The sequence below is a fragment of the Ambystoma mexicanum genome, chromosome 7p, assembly GCF_040938575.1.
Source record: "Ambystoma mexicanum isolate Mex_15411 chromosome 7p, UKY_AmexF1_1, whole genome shotgun sequence".
In the NCBI taxonomy this organism is placed as follows: domain Eukaryota; kingdom Metazoa; phylum Chordata; class Amphibia; order Caudata; family Ambystomatidae; genus Ambystoma; species Ambystoma mexicanum.
The window spans coordinates 953,586,250-953,605,994 of NC_090939.1; the positions used below are offsets into that span (position 1 = coordinate 953,586,250).

General features: G+C 43.6%; 1 protein-coding gene across 2 annotated transcripts in view; it reads left to right on the forward strand.

Moving 5' to 3' along the window:
• POLA1 (DNA polymerase alpha 1, catalytic subunit) overlaps positions 1-19,745 on the forward strand; it is a 2,474,741-nt gene that overhangs the window by 417,761 nt on the left and 2,037,235 nt on the right. For both annotated transcript variants that reach the window (XM_069637299.1, XM_069637300.1), the window contains exon 17: positions 18,659-18,720. In XM_069637299.1, the coding sequence (XP_069493400.1) occupies positions 18,659-18,720 (62 nt within the window). The remainder of the gene's footprint in view (positions 1-18,658; positions 18,721-19,745) is intronic.

A 19,745-nucleotide genomic window follows, 5' to 3' on the forward strand; every position in this document is an offset into this window, starting at 1 on the left:
TCTCTGCGGTCCTGAAGTAGAGCAATGTCGTCAAGAAGGGAAACCACCACTGATTCAGTACCCATGCCCCGACGAAAACTTGCCTGAAAGGGATGTAAAAGATGGTGAGTTTCCAAAAAGGCAGAAAGTTGAGGGATGACGATCACTTCAAGCAACATCATAGCCACAGGGAGAAGAGAAATAGGATGATAATTCTCTACCACAGCTGGGTCAAGCTGAGGCTTCTTTAATAAGGGAGAGACCACAGCGTGTTTGGGTATCAGGGATATAGCCCATAGATAGAGTGCTGAAGAGCTATGGTAAAAAGAGGAATGTTAGGGAGAATTCTCAGAAATGTACTAATTCCCTCCACCTTAGACAACCAGCAACTTTGCTGGATTTTGAGGAGTTCGATTTTATTTTAACCTGGAGAGTGTGACCCCCCCCCCCCCCCCCCCCCTTTCATGTATTTTAATGTGATTTTTGAACTTTTGTCTTTCTTTTGGTTATGGAGCCTGACAAACTCGATAGGCATCAACTTTTACATTGTCACATCACCTTCAGTGCAGTGGCACAGGGACATCTTCCGGATAATGACCTTCTCTCGGATAAACTACTGTTTCCCAGAGCAGTAAAGTGAAATTGACTTTACTTACATTTGTAACTTTCTAGACCCAGCACACACTATCTTACAATAGGGTGCTGGAGGGGTTACTTAGTATCCCCTTTGTCTAGCTTCTCATGTAACATTTTTGTTACCCTTTCCTCACTGAATGGCTGGTGGTAGTGGTTTACTTTTAACTACTGTGGTGTGCATTTACAGCAGGCTGCGTTCGCACCTGTAGTAAAGCACCCAAGGGTGCCATTTTTGATAAAAATGGGCTTGGTCTTCTTTTTTTGCCATTTCTTTGTGGAAAGGTCCTTCTTGAGATTTACTCTGAGCGTCAAACCAAGTTTGGTCCCTTTGTTCTCTTTGCCTTTGGCGGGATCCACGAGTGAAGCCCGCCTCTGGCTCCAGGGTGGCTGGCGGGGACAGGAAGTGAGGGTGTTGCCCGAAACTCCCTGTGCTTAGTCCCTAGGAGACCCAAATGCACTCTGTGGTGATTGGCCGGCTGACTGTGACAGCTAAGCTGGAATGAATGGGAGAAACCTGAATAAAAGGCGAGGCTTTTGGCTTGGACGACAGTCGACCACTGGACGATGGAACTGACGAAGAACTTGAAGGGGACGCCTGCTGCACCTCCTGGACTGTTCGTTTGCCCGGTCAAGCCCTGCTGCTGTGCTGAAACTCAAGTCTTATCCACAGAGAAGCGCCTGCAAGGACAACTTCTCCCCTTGAGTTGGTGGGAACAATCAACTCCAAAGTATGCCACCTGGACATCTTCTCGGAGCTGGTTGAATTTCCACAGAGTTGCTGCTGGAAACCGAATAGCCATGGAGAGGAACAGCAGATTGTGTGCTTTGCTTTTAAGTTGGCTAAGTGCTCCAGTCCATGAAGATCCTCTGGACTCCCCTCAACAGAGTGCGGGACCCCAGAAGCAAGGAAAATCCCTCTCGACAGCCAGGTGTTGCTATTTGCGGTAGGCGCGAGGAGCTGAAACACTGAAGTGCCACTTGTTTGAAGATTGCTGGTTGCAAGTGGTGACTGTCCCATTGCAGTGCAGGAGTTCCTAGAAGTCCTCCCTCTTGTCCCCACAACTGAGGCCCAGGAACTGTGAGCTCTGCAGAGCTGCACAGGAACAGGTGTCATCTGCTGCACTTTTTCTTCATTCCCAAGGTACTGTAAAGTCTGAGAGAACTTGCCTCTCCTTGTTGAGTTGCTTGCATCGTCTACTACTCACAAGTCTAAACAGCTTGTCGCCCTACATTGATTCTTCTTCTTTTCATCAAAGACATCTAAAACATTTGTGCAAAGACTTTTCTACTTAGCTACCAGAAATACTTCAGCTCATATAGACTTTTGCCCATTGATTGGCTTAACCTGTTACACTGAATGACTCTGCTTGGGGGATCCAAAAGTATTTGCCTGCTTAAGAATTATTGTGCTCTCCTGTTTGTTCTAATAACCTTTTCCTTTGACCAATTCCTAAGAGTGTTCTAAATGCTACAGTAAGATGTTAATGTCCCCAGCAGCCTAGCTATTGAAGTCACCTGAGGGGTTGTGACTGTGGGCCATCCCAAAAGGGTTTTTACTGATTTAGAAACTAGGAGTGTGTAGTTTTGAAGTGTATTTGTGTGTTGCTTTTACATTGCTCCCTTCTGAAGAAGGCTTATTCCAACTGACTAATAAATAGATTAATAATTGTTTATTCAAGAAACCTTGTGTGTAAGTGTTTGTGAATCTCTGTGTAACTCCCCTACAGCTCACATTGACCCCCTCTTGATATAAGCCTGGCTGCTCAACCCGCTGCCAACCTGTGTAGTACAGACTTATACCAAAGGTTGGGTTCCTATTGCCAAGAGGTCAGAGCTGTTGTAGTGCACCCAAAGGCTACTGCATACAATCTTGCCTAACAAGGAACAAGACTGAAAGATAGATTTTGCAAGATGAGTGGGATGGGGTCCGTGGGGGATGCAGACCTAAGCTTGGGCAGTGCGGTAGCGACCATAGTGTCGCTCACAGTGGTGAATTGAAAACTATTAACATTAGCAATGGTTATCAAAGACAGATTGGGACGAGGATCAGGCCCACCTCCGTCAGTGCGTATCTTGTCTCGAATGGTTCACATTTTTTCCTTGAGAAAAGGTGCAATTTGGTCACAGTGAGCTTGAGTTGCAAGAGTGGCTAGGGCATGTCAGTTGTGAGCTCCCTAGCCACCCAAAACAGTTCTCTCAAAGAGCAGGCGGCAGTCAGGATATGGTTGGCAAAGTGGTCAGCTAATTGCAGCCCCAGGTGAATTGCTTCTGTTGTAGGCAGATGGTGTAAACTATCATTCGGGATTACTATACCACCCATTCTCAGAAGAGGGCCATCCACAGACTTGTTTCCGTTTGTTTCCTGGCGACAATAAAGATGTCATTTTTGACCGTAGGTTCTTTTGTCGGACCTGAACCGAGACCCCAAGAGCCGTGGGTGTAGACTCAGATTCAAGGACCCCAGAACTCACCTGGACAGTATGGCATGGGTCAGTGCCCATGTCTCGCACACTGGGAAGGGCGCCAGGGGACAGAACTCCTTTCTTGACTCTGGTTGTGGGGGATATCAGGCTCTTCGTATTAGCCATAGCCCTCATTGGTAGCCTCTGCACCCATTCTTTGTTCCCATTTACTCTCAGCCCCACCTCACATACATCAGCCTGTGAGTTGAGATCTATGGTTTCTTCCACAACAGGCAAACCTCACAACCATTTAAGCGAAGAATTGCTCCCATTCAATCAATGTGCTGGCATCTTTTTTCCTTTTTTTCGATTACCTTTCTTGCTCTTAGTGATTTGATTACTATTAGTGGGCCCCTCACATACACTCTGTAATTCAGACTCAGACATTCTATTTCTCTGCATTCACTAGGGGAGAGAGCTGAGGGGACATACCCAATCTTTCCATAGATTCCAATAGGGCTGAGGGTGTATTGGGGGTTTGGCTGATCACTAAGCTGACCTTGGCCTGTTTGTAGGCTCAGATCATGTGGCATATCACTGGTTTCCTGAACGATGTTGCCCGAGTAACCCTGCTGTCCCAGATTCAAATCCATGATCTCAATTCTAGGATTCGATACATTTGTCCCATATGATAGTTGCTAGACACACCCTGGACACTGTGAAACAATCATTCTAGAAATATCCTGCATTGTATTAAGCTTGTTAGAATTCTCAACGACATCCATTATATTCTCATATAGTTGAAGCATTGACGCTAGGACCAAAGGCAAAGCTGAAATAGAGGCCAGACCTAAAGAGTCGACTTTGAGCAGAATGTTAGACTGTCTCCTTAAAAGAATATTCTTAGGCGTAAAAAAATGTTTGTCTGAAAAGTTAAGCCTGGTAACAACCTCCCCCCATGTCGACACAAAAGGGACAGAGGGCCTGTTTCCCAGTCCTATGCCCGCTGATTAAGTTAGTAACTTCCATTGCATTGCACAGTCTCAGAAAAGACTCATACAGAATTACAGAACTGTCCAGAGGAAAAGGGCCAGCCACAGGATCCACTGCCAGATGTGCTGCAGTGGTATCCTGCAAATCAGCCAACTCGGTTCCGACAGTAAACTGATCCTCTTGTGGAGAAGACCGAACATGATTACTACTATTAGTAGCATTAAGGACCTGCACATATGTAACCATATGCATCTGGGTGGCCATGCCCCCCGATCCCCATCAAACCCGCCTCCTGGTCTGAATTTCCTTCAACAGAGTAACCCCCACAGCTGGATCAATGGACAAATAATCCAGGGTCCTTGTTTTCTGTAACCGGTGCCAGCTGTATATTGATCTTATTGCATCTCATAGTTTGTCAGTAGGGGATGTACTGGAGCGGGATTCAGAACCTGCACCTTGCTACGGAGTGCAGTCGGCAAATTCTTTAACGTAGTTCACCTCTGTTTAGTAAGAGATCATCAATGGCCCACAGTCTCTCCTGTCCTTAATAACAAAAGACCAAGTAATCGGTTCCAAGAGCTATTTCCATATCCGGCAAGCACGTAGTAAGTAGATAAGAGGAAATCGGAGGCCAATGGCCTGTATTCTCCCATCGTGAAACACCAAGATATAATTTCGCTACTACCCTTCCTTTTAAACTTCTTGAACGCATTGTCTATTCTCAACTCTCTTCCTTCATCTCAAACCACTCCCTCCTTCCCTCTACCCAATCCGGCTTCCACCCACTGCACTCCACAGAAACTGCCCTCACCTCTGTTCTTAACTCTCTCGTCTCTGCACGCTACTCAAAGCACTCCTCCATTCTTATTCTCCATGACCTTTCCGCCGATTTTGACAATGTTCTTAATTGGCTCTCCTCGTATCTTTCTAACCGCACCTTTTCTGTCTCCTGGGGTGGCTCCTCCTCCCCCACTTATCCACTCAACCACGGCGTTCCCCAAGGTTCTGTCCTCGGCCCCTTTCTTTTCTCACTCTACACCTCATTCTTAGCTCCTATTATCTCCTCTTTTGGTATCTCGCACCATTTCTATGCGGATGATGCACAGCTTTTCCTCTCCTTCTCCTCCTTCTCTCCTGACATTCATGATAAACTCTCTTCTTGCCTTTCTGCTATTAATTCCTGGATGTCCTCACACTTCCTTACTCTGAATGCTGATAAAACTGAACTCCTCTTCTTCCCTGCTAACACTGTTCCTCCTCCCTCCCCCTTTCATTCTCTTTTCCCCCGCCTAGCTCTCCTTCTCTCCCCATGCCCGTAACCTTGGTCTCCATATTGACCCTCACCTCCCTCTATCTCACTACATTTCTCTCAATGCCAAATCCTGTCGCTTTCACCTCTACAACATTCGTAAAATTCCACGCCTCCTTACCTTTCACGCTACTAAACTTTTAATTGCCTCCCTCATCTTCTCCAGACTCTCTTACGGTTCCCTTCTCTTTGGACTCCCTCCTCTCATCTCTCCCCTCTTAAATCCATCTGCTCCCTATGCCTTCTCTCACTGCTTGATTCCATGTCCTCTTCTCTCACCTCTCTAGGTTGGCTCTCTTTTCACTCCCAGCTCAAATTCAGGTTTCCGTTTCTTGTCTTCAAATCCCTCCATGGTCTTGCCCCTCCCACCTCTCCTCCCTTCTTACTTTCTATACTCCTTCTCGTTCGCTCTGCTAATCTTTTCCTACTCTCTCCTCCACCACCCTGCTGCCCTTCCCGCTCCATCCAACTCCTTGCTCCCTTCCACTAGAACCGCCTCCTCCCTCACATCTGCTCTTCTCCCTCCTACCCTTCCTTTCGCTCTTCTCTAAAATCTTTTCACTTACCTCCCTAACAACCTACGTTTCCTCTCCTCCTCCCTACCCCTCTCCTCTCACCTCTTACTCCTGCTCTTCCTTACCCTCTCCATCCAGTTACCTCCTTCCTCCCTTCCCCCTGCTCTTATCTAGTCTTACTTTTTCCTCTCTTCTTTCTCACATTATTGCAGTCCCTCTTTCTCCCGCTCTTACCTCCTCTAACATCTGCTACTTCCGTGCACACCTCTGCCCCTCCCTCCTCACCTCTGTAATATTGTAAATGGTTCTTTATACTGTTTTTGAGTTGTGATTCAATTGTCATTTTATGCTTGCTGTATGTTACTTGTTCTCATGTAAAGCACTTTGGAGTAAAGGGCTATATAAATTTAATAAAATAAAAATACAAATATAGGATCCAAATGGTTGCATGCCCGCTACTCCCTTTTTTCTCCCGCGGCAAGCGAATATGAATGTAGGTTCAGCTCTGCCCTCCTCCAAACACTTCCGCAAACTTTGCTTCCGTTTTGTTGGGGGGGAGGGTTTTTAAAGTTGGTTCCTTAAAGCTGTATATGCTTAATTAGCAGCAAAGCAATAGCATCAACCTACCCCAGCACGATTCGTCAGGCAATTTGAGACACTCCAAACACTTCTGCACACATGTACTCTTCTACCCACACACAGTGACTTCAGTCAGGCAAGTACGAGCACTTATTTGAATTATCGCAACAATATTACAGTTTAAGAAGAGCAGCAGCTATTAAAAATCAGTAAGTAACCTAATATACTTTGCAGAGCTGCTACAAGCAACTCAAAGATAAGTATTAACTCAAAGACTGTTTTAGAAATGCACTAATGCTGATCGGGGAAAGCAAAACCCAATAATACCCATTTCGAAGAGCACACAGCTAGTCGAGGTGGGTAAATCCAATTGGAAGGCTTTTACACCAATTCATTTTAGAAATTATAAAAACACTACCAACACGTTTTACTTTTTAGAAGAGTTAACCACAATTCAAAGATGGTTAAATAACCTCTATACTTTTGAAAGGAGCCAAAGCTAGTGAAATAACTTATATACTTGTTAAAGGAGCAACCAGCAACTTAAAGGTAAGTATTAACTTTTAGACACTTTGTAACTTATTCTTTTTCATAGGTAGTTACCACAAAAACTTATTTACAAGTAAGTACTTTCAGCACAGTTATATTTTTATTTATATAGTTGTTTTTAGTTCATAGAACTTTACAAGTTTCATAGAAAAATTATCATTAACATTTAATTTCATTACATTTGACATACTCGTTAAATACAAACTTAGATCCTATACAGAATAAAATACATCAGCCTTCAATAAGACTATTTCTAAAATACAACAATATGTCTTCCTCAGCCTATAATATATCTTTACTGTCTGGAATATACTCTCAAGTAACTACTTCCAATGTTGAGGTCACAGTGGTCCAAACTCTGTATAGAGCAATGTGCATTGATTCTGAGTGTTCAAACACCAGCTCCAAAAATGATCAGACCAAATAAAAGACAAATTATGTGCATAGCGCTCATAGTTCAACATATACTGGGATTGCATTTTAGGACAGCCAGTCAGCATGTCTCAGTTTCAAGATTGTCCTCCATCATGCACATTCGACAATATCGATCGTTTTTAGATAGTTTCCATTGCGTTCCATACGTCGCTTTCCCTGGAAGTTGATTTGTACGCATCAGAAGCCTGAATTCTCGAACAAGCGGATCGGGACAACAAATTAAATACATTTGAGGGCGTTGGTAAGCATGCACCATCCCCTCAATATATTTATAATTGTGAAATTCACTCATACTTCAGAAGTTTCTTTCCCAGTCTTCATTTTAGTCTTAAAGGCATGTTTAATGAATGTAAAACTATCACAGCAACTACGGTCAATTGACCAATGAAGTTAATTGAAAAGCTGACCAGTATTGTCCTAGATATTCAACCGATTCCATTTCTCTAATTGAATTACTATCAAACCAATATTTCAGAGAACATGACTTTCAGGGTGACAAATGGCTTTCAAATACAATAAGCCTAGTTGTTGCAATACAGTGGATTTCAACAATTGAAGACCAAGCTCGACTCTGATGCCTTGGATAGGGCAAGAGGGTGGTAGACCCAAAACATTGCGCTAAAAAAACCCTTCTATTGTGTCCAACCAAAGACATTTTTGCATTGATAATGCTTCCAAACCATATGTAATGACAGGAGTAAACCATTGCCTATAGAGTATTAAGATCCCTTTCACAGTGTACCCTGCATAAATATTAACACATCACTTCAAGTATTATTTGCTTTGCACGTCAGATTTTTTTCCACGGTTAGCAAACTATACCCAATCTTGATACTAAACAGGACCCCGAGGTACTTGTAGTTGTCAGTATATTCAATGTTTCCCCAGGAGAAATTTCTGTGGGAAAATAACATTGAGTCTTTTAAGTTGATCGTCAAACAATATTCTTTAGCAAAAATGTCCCAATTCTTCAAACATGGATTTCATGCCACTGTACGTGTGGTCAATAATGACGATCATCAGCGTACAGGAGAGCAGAAACCATAATGTCTTCAAACTTGGCTGGACAGTTAGACTTGGTTGACAGACGGCGTATCATATCGGCTAAATATAGATTAAATAAGTGAGCTGCTAACAGCCATCCCTGCTTTACGCCATTGTTGACTTTAACTGGTTGTGATATCAAGGCGAATTTGTAAGCTGTTACTATGCAATTTAATCAATATATCAAGTAGCCAAATAGGACAGTTAATTTTAGCCTAATTTCCCAAAGTTTTGTCTGGTTAACACTGTCGAAAGCAGCTTTAAAGTCGACAAATGTTTTATAGACAGAGGGGTATCTGTTCAGTTTAGCTCTAGTTATCGCGTAAATTAGGCAAATATTGTATGAGGTACTAATCCCTGCTCTAAAGCTGGATTGAAGAGGATGCAAGAGGGAATCTGCTTTAGCCCAGCAAAGCAAATGTTCAAAAACAATTGCTGCAAACACTTTGCTGGTAGAATCCAATATTGACAAATGATATCACCGGCCTTAAACACAGATATTAGTATAGCAGTGTTCAATGAGACAGGAACGCATTGTTCTTTACATACACTCATGCGCAAAGTGAAAATCAATTTAGCCCATATATGGGCATCTTGTTTGATAACTATAGATGCAAGGCCGTTGGGTCCTGGTGCTCAGGAATTCTTTAAATGCACAATTATTTTGGTTATACTCTCAATGGAAAATTTTAAAGGCCACATGATATTGTTAGTACTTATTTTAGGAAGACACTTTTCGTACATGATGTCTGAGATGAGTGGGAACTGCTTCCTTTCAGGCAAGGTCAAAGACAAAGGGCTGCTGAGCTTTGGAGTACTCCCTCGCTTATTGCCTTCTGAGACAGTCTGGAGCCTCGGTGGGGAAAACAAAGGATTCCTGCTGAAGACAAAACTTCAACAAAGGTCATTCCTGCCTAGAATGGCAGAGGACCTCAAACAACAAGCAAATGAGAAATGGTGGAAAAAGGAGCCCACCATTCTAGCAGAATGGGGTCCCTCCTGTGCCTTGCTGTGGCTGATTTGACAGTCTGCAAGTAGCAATGAGTCATAAGTAGTTTCATTGCCACCAGCCATTCAAATTAACTTGTAATTGTAACACAAATGTTTCCAGTTAAGTGAGAAAGGGAATACAGTGCATCTTCCCAGCATTCCACATAAGGTGTGGTGTGCTGGTTCACAATATAAAATGTAAAGAGAAATTAATGAGAAATTAAAAAGGGAAGCCCAAAGGAGCAACCGAACAGGAGCCCAAAAGTTATAGGGAACTATAAATCCAAATGCACAATATGGAGAGATGTAAAAAGGTCACTGATAAAGAGTAAAAGACTAGGTGAGAGGAGGAAAAGGATTCCCCTCCACCTAGGGACAAGGAAAAATAATTACGAAGTCCAAGCAAAACGTGCTGGGGTTGTCACAGGTCAGGAAGATTATGCTCATTTATGAACATCTTATCTAACAAAGGGGGACTATGTTTGACAGTGCCATTTTGATTGCCTCCTCACAAGGAGTTGTGGCCTCTGAATAGACAAAACTCCCCCTGTAGTACATCTCGTAGCAGAATGGAAATATGCAAACCTCACTTCTGATTCTAAATAATTACTCTTTTTGGAGACCTGCGTTTGGAAGAACCCAGCCATTGTGATTGACAGCCTGACAGCCTAACGTTGCAGTGGCGTTCCTGGCAGCATGCAGGCATCTGGAAACTCAAACATATCTTTGGTAGTCCATTAGTGAACTTTGGCTTCCTGAAATTGAAATGCAAATTATGTGTCAGAGAAGTCAAAATTCAATATACAAGGAACATTTGAATCCATTCATTCTCCTCTGTGTTAGGCAAGATTGTATGCAGTACCCTTTGGGTGCACTACAACAACCTTGAGCTCCTGGCAATAAAGACCCAACCTTTGGTATAAGTCTCAACTACACAGGTTGGTAGTGTGGTCGAGCATCCAGGCTTATCTCAAGAGGGGTCAATGTTAGCAGTAATGTTGTAACACAGAGTTTCACAAATAGTGTTATCCAATTAAACACTTACAGCCAAGGTTTCTTGATAAAACAATTATTCATTTATTTGACAGTCTGTTAGATAAGCTGTCTTCAAAAAAAGGGAGCAAAACATGTAACACTTACAAATACTTCAAAACACACTTAGTTTCTCTAAATCAGATGACACCCATTGGGGATGACACACGGACACTTCCTACACCCTCAGGTGACTTAAATAGCTAGGATAAGGTGGATATTGATTTATCACTGGTACATTTAGAGCAATACTGAGTTAGGTGTAAAAGATGGAATAGAGGAGTAAAACAAATAATTCATAAACGTGCAAGTGCTGTTAAACGCCTTCCAAAGCACAAAGTCCGAGGTAAAGAGTCTCCTTTCAGGGAGCCAGGACAGCCAGTGTTAATTACACAATGTCAAGAGGAACTGGAGATCTTCTTTGCAGGTAGGTAAAAAGTATTGCACAATGTTTTTTAGAAATGTTTGTTGAAAATAGAACACTTGAAGGGCCACAAGCTGAGAGTCTTGTGAGGGACAAAGCTTTAGCAACTCTGCAAGGTAACCAAGACAGGTCTCAACTGAGAGCAAGTAAGGCTACACAACAAGAGGTAAGTTCTCTTAGACTTTACAGTACCTCTGGTTAGAAGAAATGGTTCCAGCTGGCTTCTGTTCCTGTGCAGCTCTGCAGATCATGTTGTTCCTGAGCCTCAGTCTTGGGGACAAGAGGGAGGACCTCTGGGGACTCCTGCTCTGCAATGGGACGTTCAGCGGCAGCAATGGGCAAACTTCAATTCAGCAGTCCTTCAGCGTTTCAGCTCCTCGCGTCTGACGGCAAATAGCAATACTGCGGTTCTCGGACTTTCCTTGCTTCTGGGGTCCAGCTGAGGTGGCTCAGGCTTGGTCAGTCCTGCAACAGGGAAGTCTGGAGGATCTTCCTGGCGCTCGGGTCCGACTTAAATGCAACGCACACGATCTGGTGGTCTCTCACTAGCTCTTCAGTTCCAGTAGCAACTGCAGTTGAAATACAACCAGCTCCAAGAGCATGTCCAGACATGCTTATTTTAAAGTTGATTGGTCCCACCAACTCAAAGGGAGAAGTCGTCCTTGCAGGGCTTCACCTGGAACATTCGGAACTTCAGCACAGTAGCAGGGCTTCACCGGCCTAACCAACGGTCCAGGAGTTGAAGCAGCGTCTCTTCCAAGTTCTTCTTTGGATTCCTTCGTCCAGTGGTCGACTCTGCCTTCGAAGCCAAAAAGCCTTGCCTTTTATGCAGGTTTCTCCCATTAATTCCAGCCCAGCTGTCAGTCACCCAGCAGGGTGGCTGTCCTTGCTGGACAGCCAGCCGGCCAATCACCTTTGGGTGCATTCCTGTAACCAAGGGGATTAAGCATAGGGAGTTTCGGGTACCTCCCTCACTTCCTGCCCCTGCCAGACATACTGAAGCCAGAGGCTGGCTAAAACTCGTGAATCCCGCCAAAACAAAACGTCCAAAGAGACCAAACCAGGTTTGGCACGCAGTGTAAATCTCAAGAAGGACCTTCCTGACAAGAAATGGCAAAAAAAGACGACCGGGCCCATGGGTGCCTTACCATGGGTGCGAACGCAGCCCGTGGTAAAAACACACAATGGTAGTAAAAAGTAACCACTGCCACCAGCCGTTAATTGTAGGAAGAGTAACATAAAAATGTTACCTGAGAAACTAGACAAAGGGGATACTAAGTAACCCCTGCAGCACCCTATGGTAAGGTAGCGTGTGCTGGATCTAGAAAGTTACAAAATGTAAGTAGAGTCAATTTCACTTCACTTTTCTTGGAAATAGTAGTTTCACCCAGAGAAGGTATTTAAACCTTGGGGAAACCTAAGAGACTTCCCTGTGCCACTGCACTGAAGATGCTGTGTGACACAATGTAAAGATGATCCCTATGGAGTTTGTCAGACTCCAAAGTTAAAAAGAACACACATTAAATCGCATTAAAATTACATGAGAGATAAAAAGTCCTAAAGTCCAGCAAAATCGCTGGGGGTCTCTAAGGTGGAAAGGAATTGGCACATTTCTGAGAATTCTCCCTAACACTATGAATGCCAAAATTCATGACCCTCCTGGTCTATTTACTATGGCAAAGAATTGCTCTCTCTCGGCTTCAGTTATTTATTGGCTGATGACTCTAGTTCACCTCTGGAGCGGCCAAAATTGATATTTTGGAAATCTGAGATGAAAAGTGGCGGTGAGTGGCAGTCTTGCAGTCATGCCAGGCAAGACGGCAAAGACTGCAAAGATGGCTGCCCCGCCGACTCCTTCTCCAGTCTCAGAGAACGACACAGGGCACTGCCTGAGGAGTTTGCGCTCCTGCACATAGCTTTTATCTGAACCCTTAACCAGCATACAACCCAGTATATATATCAACACACCTGGCATCCTGCAACAGTCTGAACTCTCAAGAATCGTGAGTCAAACAAGCACAGAAAGAGTCATGTCATCACTCGCTATAGATGTGCTTAAAACTGTAAAGTTCCAACTTTATGCGAAGACATACCGCAATGCCATCCCAACTCCCCCCCGAAACAAAGACATACCTTGGGTGAGACCCATAAGGATGCCCCAGTCTCCTTCTTTGCCCCTACACGTCCCTGCGTGGGTCTGAGTCTGCCTGGAGCTCTGCAGTCCCCCGGGGACCTCTGGGCAAGTCGCCCTGTGCGGGGGGTGGGGAGGAGGGGAGAGGGGGAGAGACTGCAAGTAACAAAGAGGCGGCTCCCTTAATTACCGTATTAACGGTAAAAGCTACCATACAGGCGAGCCAAACGGCTGCTGAAGTCATGGAAGTCGAGAATCAGTCTGATATTAATGTAGGAAACACATTTCACACTGGTTCTCATGAAAAAGAACAAACCGCACTACCAAATGGAAAAAAAGACCACATAAAGCGAGAGATTTAATTGAAGAAACAGACATCCTACTTCAAGTAAATAAAACCACAAAACTACCGGCCAGACAAAAGATGTCCCTAAAACTAGGCAAGACAAATCTGGATACGGGGGTCAAAACGGCACAAAGAAGGAATTAAAAAGCCATTGCCCCCCTTGAAATGATCAGACTTCTTTTGCAGGCACTCAAAAGCCATACAAGAATTAACTGATGCTGAAATTCTTGAAGCTGTACACAAGATTACTCCCCCCCCCCCCCCCCCGCGCAAACTGGCTACTGTACCCCGAAAATCCTCTCAACCTTCACTGAGAAACAGACCTTTTCAGCCAAAAGATCAGTAAAGATAAATGGCAATTTATAGGAAACATTCCATCCACGTTGGTCCCTTTCAAGAACATCCAACCAAACAGTGACCCGGACTTGGATATAAATCCGTTGCCCACGCTCTTCAATACCTCAAAACAACACCTGGCAACTTCCAGGAATCTGAAAAAGCAATTTGATCATTTCCGCCAATACTTGCAGGAGATCAGATAAGTCGGCTATTATACGCCGACGACCTGATCCTCCAAGATTACACCCCAATAGGCCTTCAACGCCAGCTTAACTATCTACAACAATACATGGTGGAAAATAACCTGGAAATAAACGAAGAGAAATTGATGATTATCGAAAAATCAACCAAGAAGAACGAAACATTTCTCTTCGTCTAGGTTCAGCTATCGTTGAGGGTTTCAAACTTTAAATATCTAGGTGTCACATTAGACAACTCGGCTAAAGAAAAAGCTATGCAGGAGACAATGTACGTGAAAATAAAAAAATTGGCCGCCCAACGGAAAGCCATTGACATCAAATATGGACGTTATTCCTCGATTCCGGTCAGGGACTTCTACAAAATGAGTTATACCATCTTTAACCTATGGCTCAGAAGCAATGCCTAACCTTCCTAAAGAGTTATGGTACAAATTAGAAGCAATCTTCTGGAGAACCATCTTTGGCCTAGCTAAATCAACGTCTGTTGTACTTATCAGATGTGAACTCAGTCTTTCATCTGTAGAAACAACGGTGGACTTGAACAGCATCATGTTATACAGAAAATGCATCCTGAAAGACGCTCCATACGTCTACCGTTTGATAAACCAAGAAATTGGCCTGGGATCCTGTAAAATGCTGTCCAAATGGGAAGCCAAGAATAGGGCTGTTCTACATTCAGTGGAAAGCAATGAAGACCAATTTATAAACAACCCAGTCAGTCACTAAAAAAATCAGAGAACTTGACTGGATAAAGACTTTAGAGACAGCAAGCAAAAATAAATTGGCTTTCCACCTCCCTCCGTTCTTCAAGAAACTGGATGTTTTACAGACCTACTTCAGACTGTCCCGAGTAGAGCAGTGCGCAATTTCTTTTTGAAAGTCTGCCTAAACCTACTGGGAACTAATGAGGTTCTGGCAATCAGAGGCTTATCTTCGGAGAACTGTTGCCGGCTTTGCAACCTACCTCGAAAAAGGAAACCATCCGACATCTCCTTTTGACCTGCCCTGCGACAAAGGACATCCGTATGCTATACCTAGAAAACATCTTCTCCAATTTTGTTCTTCAAGATGAGGAAAACTGTTGGAATAAACTGATTGGAGGGGACAAACCAACCCGGTAACAGTAAATATTATGCAATACATCACTAAAGTGATGCTTCTTCCTCAAGACTCAAACACTGGCTCGAACTCATTCATTTAGGACTTTTTCTTCTTCTTTCCACTATTAGAAATACAGTCACACCATTTTAAGTAGGTCTTAAATTTTACTTCTACTTTTTGTTAAATCCTTTTGGATTAAATATTAATTATTTTTTTTAAAAAAAGTGATTTCTGACTGGTTGCGAATATGAAAAAGTATGAACAAATGTAAGTTGGCTCTTGATTTAAGCTATACACAGCAGTGAATAATCCACTGTCTGTACTTGTCACCATGGAGAATGAAGATGTGTACACTTTTACAATCGGATACTTGTTGGTCTTGTAAAAAAGAGGTTGGTTGCAGTACCTACATGTTCTGGTACTGTGGGAAAATCTGTCAATTTTGGGAAGAGTTTCTTTTCCGGATTAGGGACTCGGTCAGCTTTGCTGCATGCTCCATCGCTTTGTATACTGGGTTTGTTTCCAATTGATTTGAGATTACCTGCTGGAACCAAGAAATGGATATACAAAGCTTTGTTAATGGCCAAGAAAAAGATTCTTAAAGTGGAATACTAATGCAAAACCTCAGCTTGAAGATTAGAACCAGGGTATGTTGCTGTTGTCGGCTAGAGAAAAAGTGTTGTATGTGGAAAAAATCTTAATCTGGAATATCTGCTGATCTGGGGCACTTTCAACTCCTTATGATTGGACTCCCTTGTACTGGTTACCTTCTACTCTGTTTGCTTTGGGAATTGTTTTGGCTCAACCTTATCTTCCATCCCTTACTCATTCCTACCTCTTGGTTGTCGTGTTCGTCTTGTCTTCCCAGTGGTTTGAGTAACCCTTGCAGTAACTTATCGTATATGAAGGGAGTATGGGGTAGACTCTATTATGACCATATTGGGAAATGTAGCCATAATTATTTTTAATTTCTTCCCGTTTTATTGTTCAGATCCTGTTATGATATTTGATGTGGCGTTTATAACGCGCCTATACACAAGTGTTTCAAGGCGCGATGATGCAAGGGGGGACAGAGGGAGGACAGACAACGATCCTACTAGGCCAGGTGTCATTCAGATCGCACAGTGCATGGGAAGGGGGGGGAGAAGTGCGCGGGGGGAAGGGATGGGGAAAGTGCAGTACATGGGAAAGCGGAATAACTAAGATAAATAAGACAAATAAAACAGCCAGCTAGTGGCAAGTGCAAGGAAGTGCAGACATAAGTGCTGGTAGGGGGACTGAAGGGATACAGATAAACGGTCCCCAAGTGCAGGTGGGCAATTGACGGGGCCTGGGCCAGAGATGAGAAAGGGTGGCCAGGTAACCAGTGCAGTTTCAGTCAGTAATTCAGCAGGGGAGGGGTGGGGAGAAAGCAGAAGCAAAGAGAAAGGTTTTGAGGTGTTTCCGGAACTGGGGATGGTTCTCCTCGAGTTTCAGGGGGGCAGGAAGGTTGTTCCAGAGAGGCCCCTGCCGAAGAGTGATCTGCCACCAACTCGTTGCTTGGAGAAGCGACTGACCCTGAGGAAGTTGGAGGCAGATGAGCGAAGAGCTCGAGAAGGAAGACATTTAGGGAGAGAGAGTTGAAGGTACTGCGGCCCCCGACCTCAGAAGGCCTTGTGTACAATGCAGAGTGTTTTAAACTTAATCCTTGCAGCCACTGGGAGCCAGTGCAGAGATTTCAGTCCTGGAAAGATACGATCCCTGGACTTGAGGCCAAGGACAAGTCTCGCAGTCCTGTTCTGGATAAGTTGTAGAGGGTGGAGAGTGGAGGCAGGCAGATTTAGATTGAGGCTGTTAGAGTAGTCCAGCTTAGAGAGGACCAGGGCTCTGGAGACAGAGCTTCGGGGGGAAGGAGAGGAAAGGAAGAATACCTCTAAAGAGGTGCAGCTGGTAGTGTGACTTCTTAGAGACGTCAGAGATGTGAGGGGAGAAGGAGAGTGCAGAGTCGAAGATTACCCCAAGGTTTTTAGCTTTGCAGGTGGGAGTGGGAGGAGGGCCAAGAGAGGCCGGCCAGAGAGCTGTAGGGAACGAGGGAGTGGGTGTACCGATGAGTAGAATCTGTCTTACTGGCATTAAGGCAAAGGTCGTTGGTGGCACACCATTCCTGCATGGCAGACAGTCGGAGATGAGGGAAGGAGGCCAAGGGTAGCCTGAAAATGAGCTGGGTATCATCCGCATAGCACTGAAAGTTGGGACGGAGAGCGGCGATGTCACTTCTATTGGATTGTATTTTGATAAAGCTGTTATGTATCGATTGTATTTGTTTGTAAAAATTCATAAAAGCCTTTCTTATAGCCATAGTGAGCTAAAAGCGTTATTGGAACCTTTTATCACAATACATAAAGTGGTCTTAAGAACACATCTGGTTCACATAGAAGTTCCTTTCTAAATTCCATCAGCAGTTTTCCAAAACACACAAAATTGTGGGAGAGAGCCCTCCATACACTAGATGTTAGGAGAGCTGTTATGTCTCAACTAGACTAAACAAATAGGGAAAACTGTCAAATTATTTTTCCTTAGTTGCAGGGAGAGAGGGTGACCTCATCTCCCAAGCCTCCATTTTGAGACGGATTGTAAACTGCATACAACAATGATGCACATTGTCCAACAAGACTCTACCATTTATTCCCACAGCATACTACTCTGGGTACTGGTGCAACATTGGCTTTCATCGCAAGTGTGCCCGTAGATGCAATTTGTAAAGCTGCAATGTGGCGCTCCGTTCACACGTTCGCTCAAAATATCTGTGTAGATACGCAGACAGGGAGCGATTCTCGGGTGGGACAAGAAGTGTTAAAACATCTGTTTGCCTCTGTTCCATCTAACAACCCACCTCTTTCTCCTGGTACTGCTCACTAGTCTATGGCAAAGCATGTCATTCTAAGCAGATCCACAAACCTGTAATTGTCTTTCTGATGCTTTTAGCTGCTTAGATTCACATGTGCCCGCTCAACCTCGCCTCTTTGGGAATACAAGGGACATAGACAAACTACACCTTCATTTTTGTGTACTCCAATATCCACTTCATGCATCTTCATGTCAGAAACAAAACAATCTAAGGACCTTGATGTGTGAAGTACCATGCGTACAGTGCATGTCACAGTAGGGATAGTATTAGACACACCGTGTCGACGTCCCTTTTTGATTTTGAAAAATTATGCAATGCTCTGCATCAACCACTAGATGTCGATCTATTGCATAGCATGTGAATCTAAGATGCAAGCACCAGAAAGACAATTACAGGTGTCATATAACTATGTAAAATTTGATCAAGTGGGGCACAGAAAAAGTTTCTTTTGGCTGTATATGTAACCTCTCAACACTGTATAGTTTGTTTTGCAAGCTGAATTGTTGAGTGCCTGTTGGGCTGGATTCCTGACCTCTTGAATGCTATGTAAAATTCACTCAGTAGCATTGAGTACTTTTAAAGGCCATGTTTTCTGTTTGAGGTCACACCGATGGCCAGATGCCAGTGTTTTTGGATGTGGTCAATCCAGGTTTGTCGTTGTCTTATATACTGTATTGCCATTCTTTATTCGAAGCTTAACTTGCATGAATTGGGCAAGAAACCTGTAGAGTTTTATTTTGACAAATATATTTTATTTTCCTTTCTAGTTGTCTGCAAACCGAGTGACTGTATATTCCCCTATGACTACAAGGAAGCGATCAAACAAAAGGTACTTGTCATGTTTTAAAATGTGTTATGGTTGGTGTCTGATTTATACAATTGTAGCACATTTTTTTCTGTTTGGCCAGTAAAAGGCATCTTACCAGCAATTTGAAGAAGCATCTTTGCAGCCTAGGATAACTTTCTTTCCTAGCACAATACTGAACACTGTTGAGCCGTAAACTCTGTGGGCCTATGCAAAAGTCTGCTTCCAACGCCCCTCCTAGAACTGGTTATAACTTGGAATAGTTTTCCATTCAACTCTGGGGGAGGGTTTTGATGGGACGTACTATTATGGTGAACAGGCAGACACAGATTTTAACCAAAACCCAATCAAGGTGAAGTAGCAGAGCAGCAAGGCTTAGCCGAAGGAGTGTTATGATGGCCCTAAGGCTCCAATGAGTTAATACAGAACACCATTAATTCATGTTACAGGTAAGTACAAACATGTACAATTGATTAGGCCTTTAAAATGCACACTGAGCAAGTAAAAACGTGTAGTGTATTGTCACACCAACTATATAAAGCCGATTTCTGATGCTTGTTAATCTGCTTAGAATCACATGCTGTGCATATAGTCTGAAATCTAGTGGTAACCACGGAGCATTGCATCTCGTCTTTCGAGGATCGAAAGGGACGTCTGCATCCCCCCTCCTTTGTTGCTCACTTCACTTATCACACTCCATCTTGATCCTTCCCTCCCCTCCTCCCTTCTTACTTGCAAATTGTTCTAAATGCCCATTTATGCTTTGATTCATGTTTACTGTTTTGCTTCTACAGTTCCATGTTTTTTGTATTACTGGTCATTTGTAAAGCGCCTTGGATTAAGGCGCTATAAAACAATAAAAATACAAAATACAAATAGGCGTGTCTGTAAAACTATCCCGAACGTGAAGTGTAGTGTACCATGAAATCCTCACGCTTCTAGGTCCCTCAGATTGTTTTTTCCGCTCAGCAAGCTGCTCGCCTTAATCAGAGCTCTACCTAAATTGCAAATTTGTAAAAATCCCGACCTTTGATCATTTATACAACATT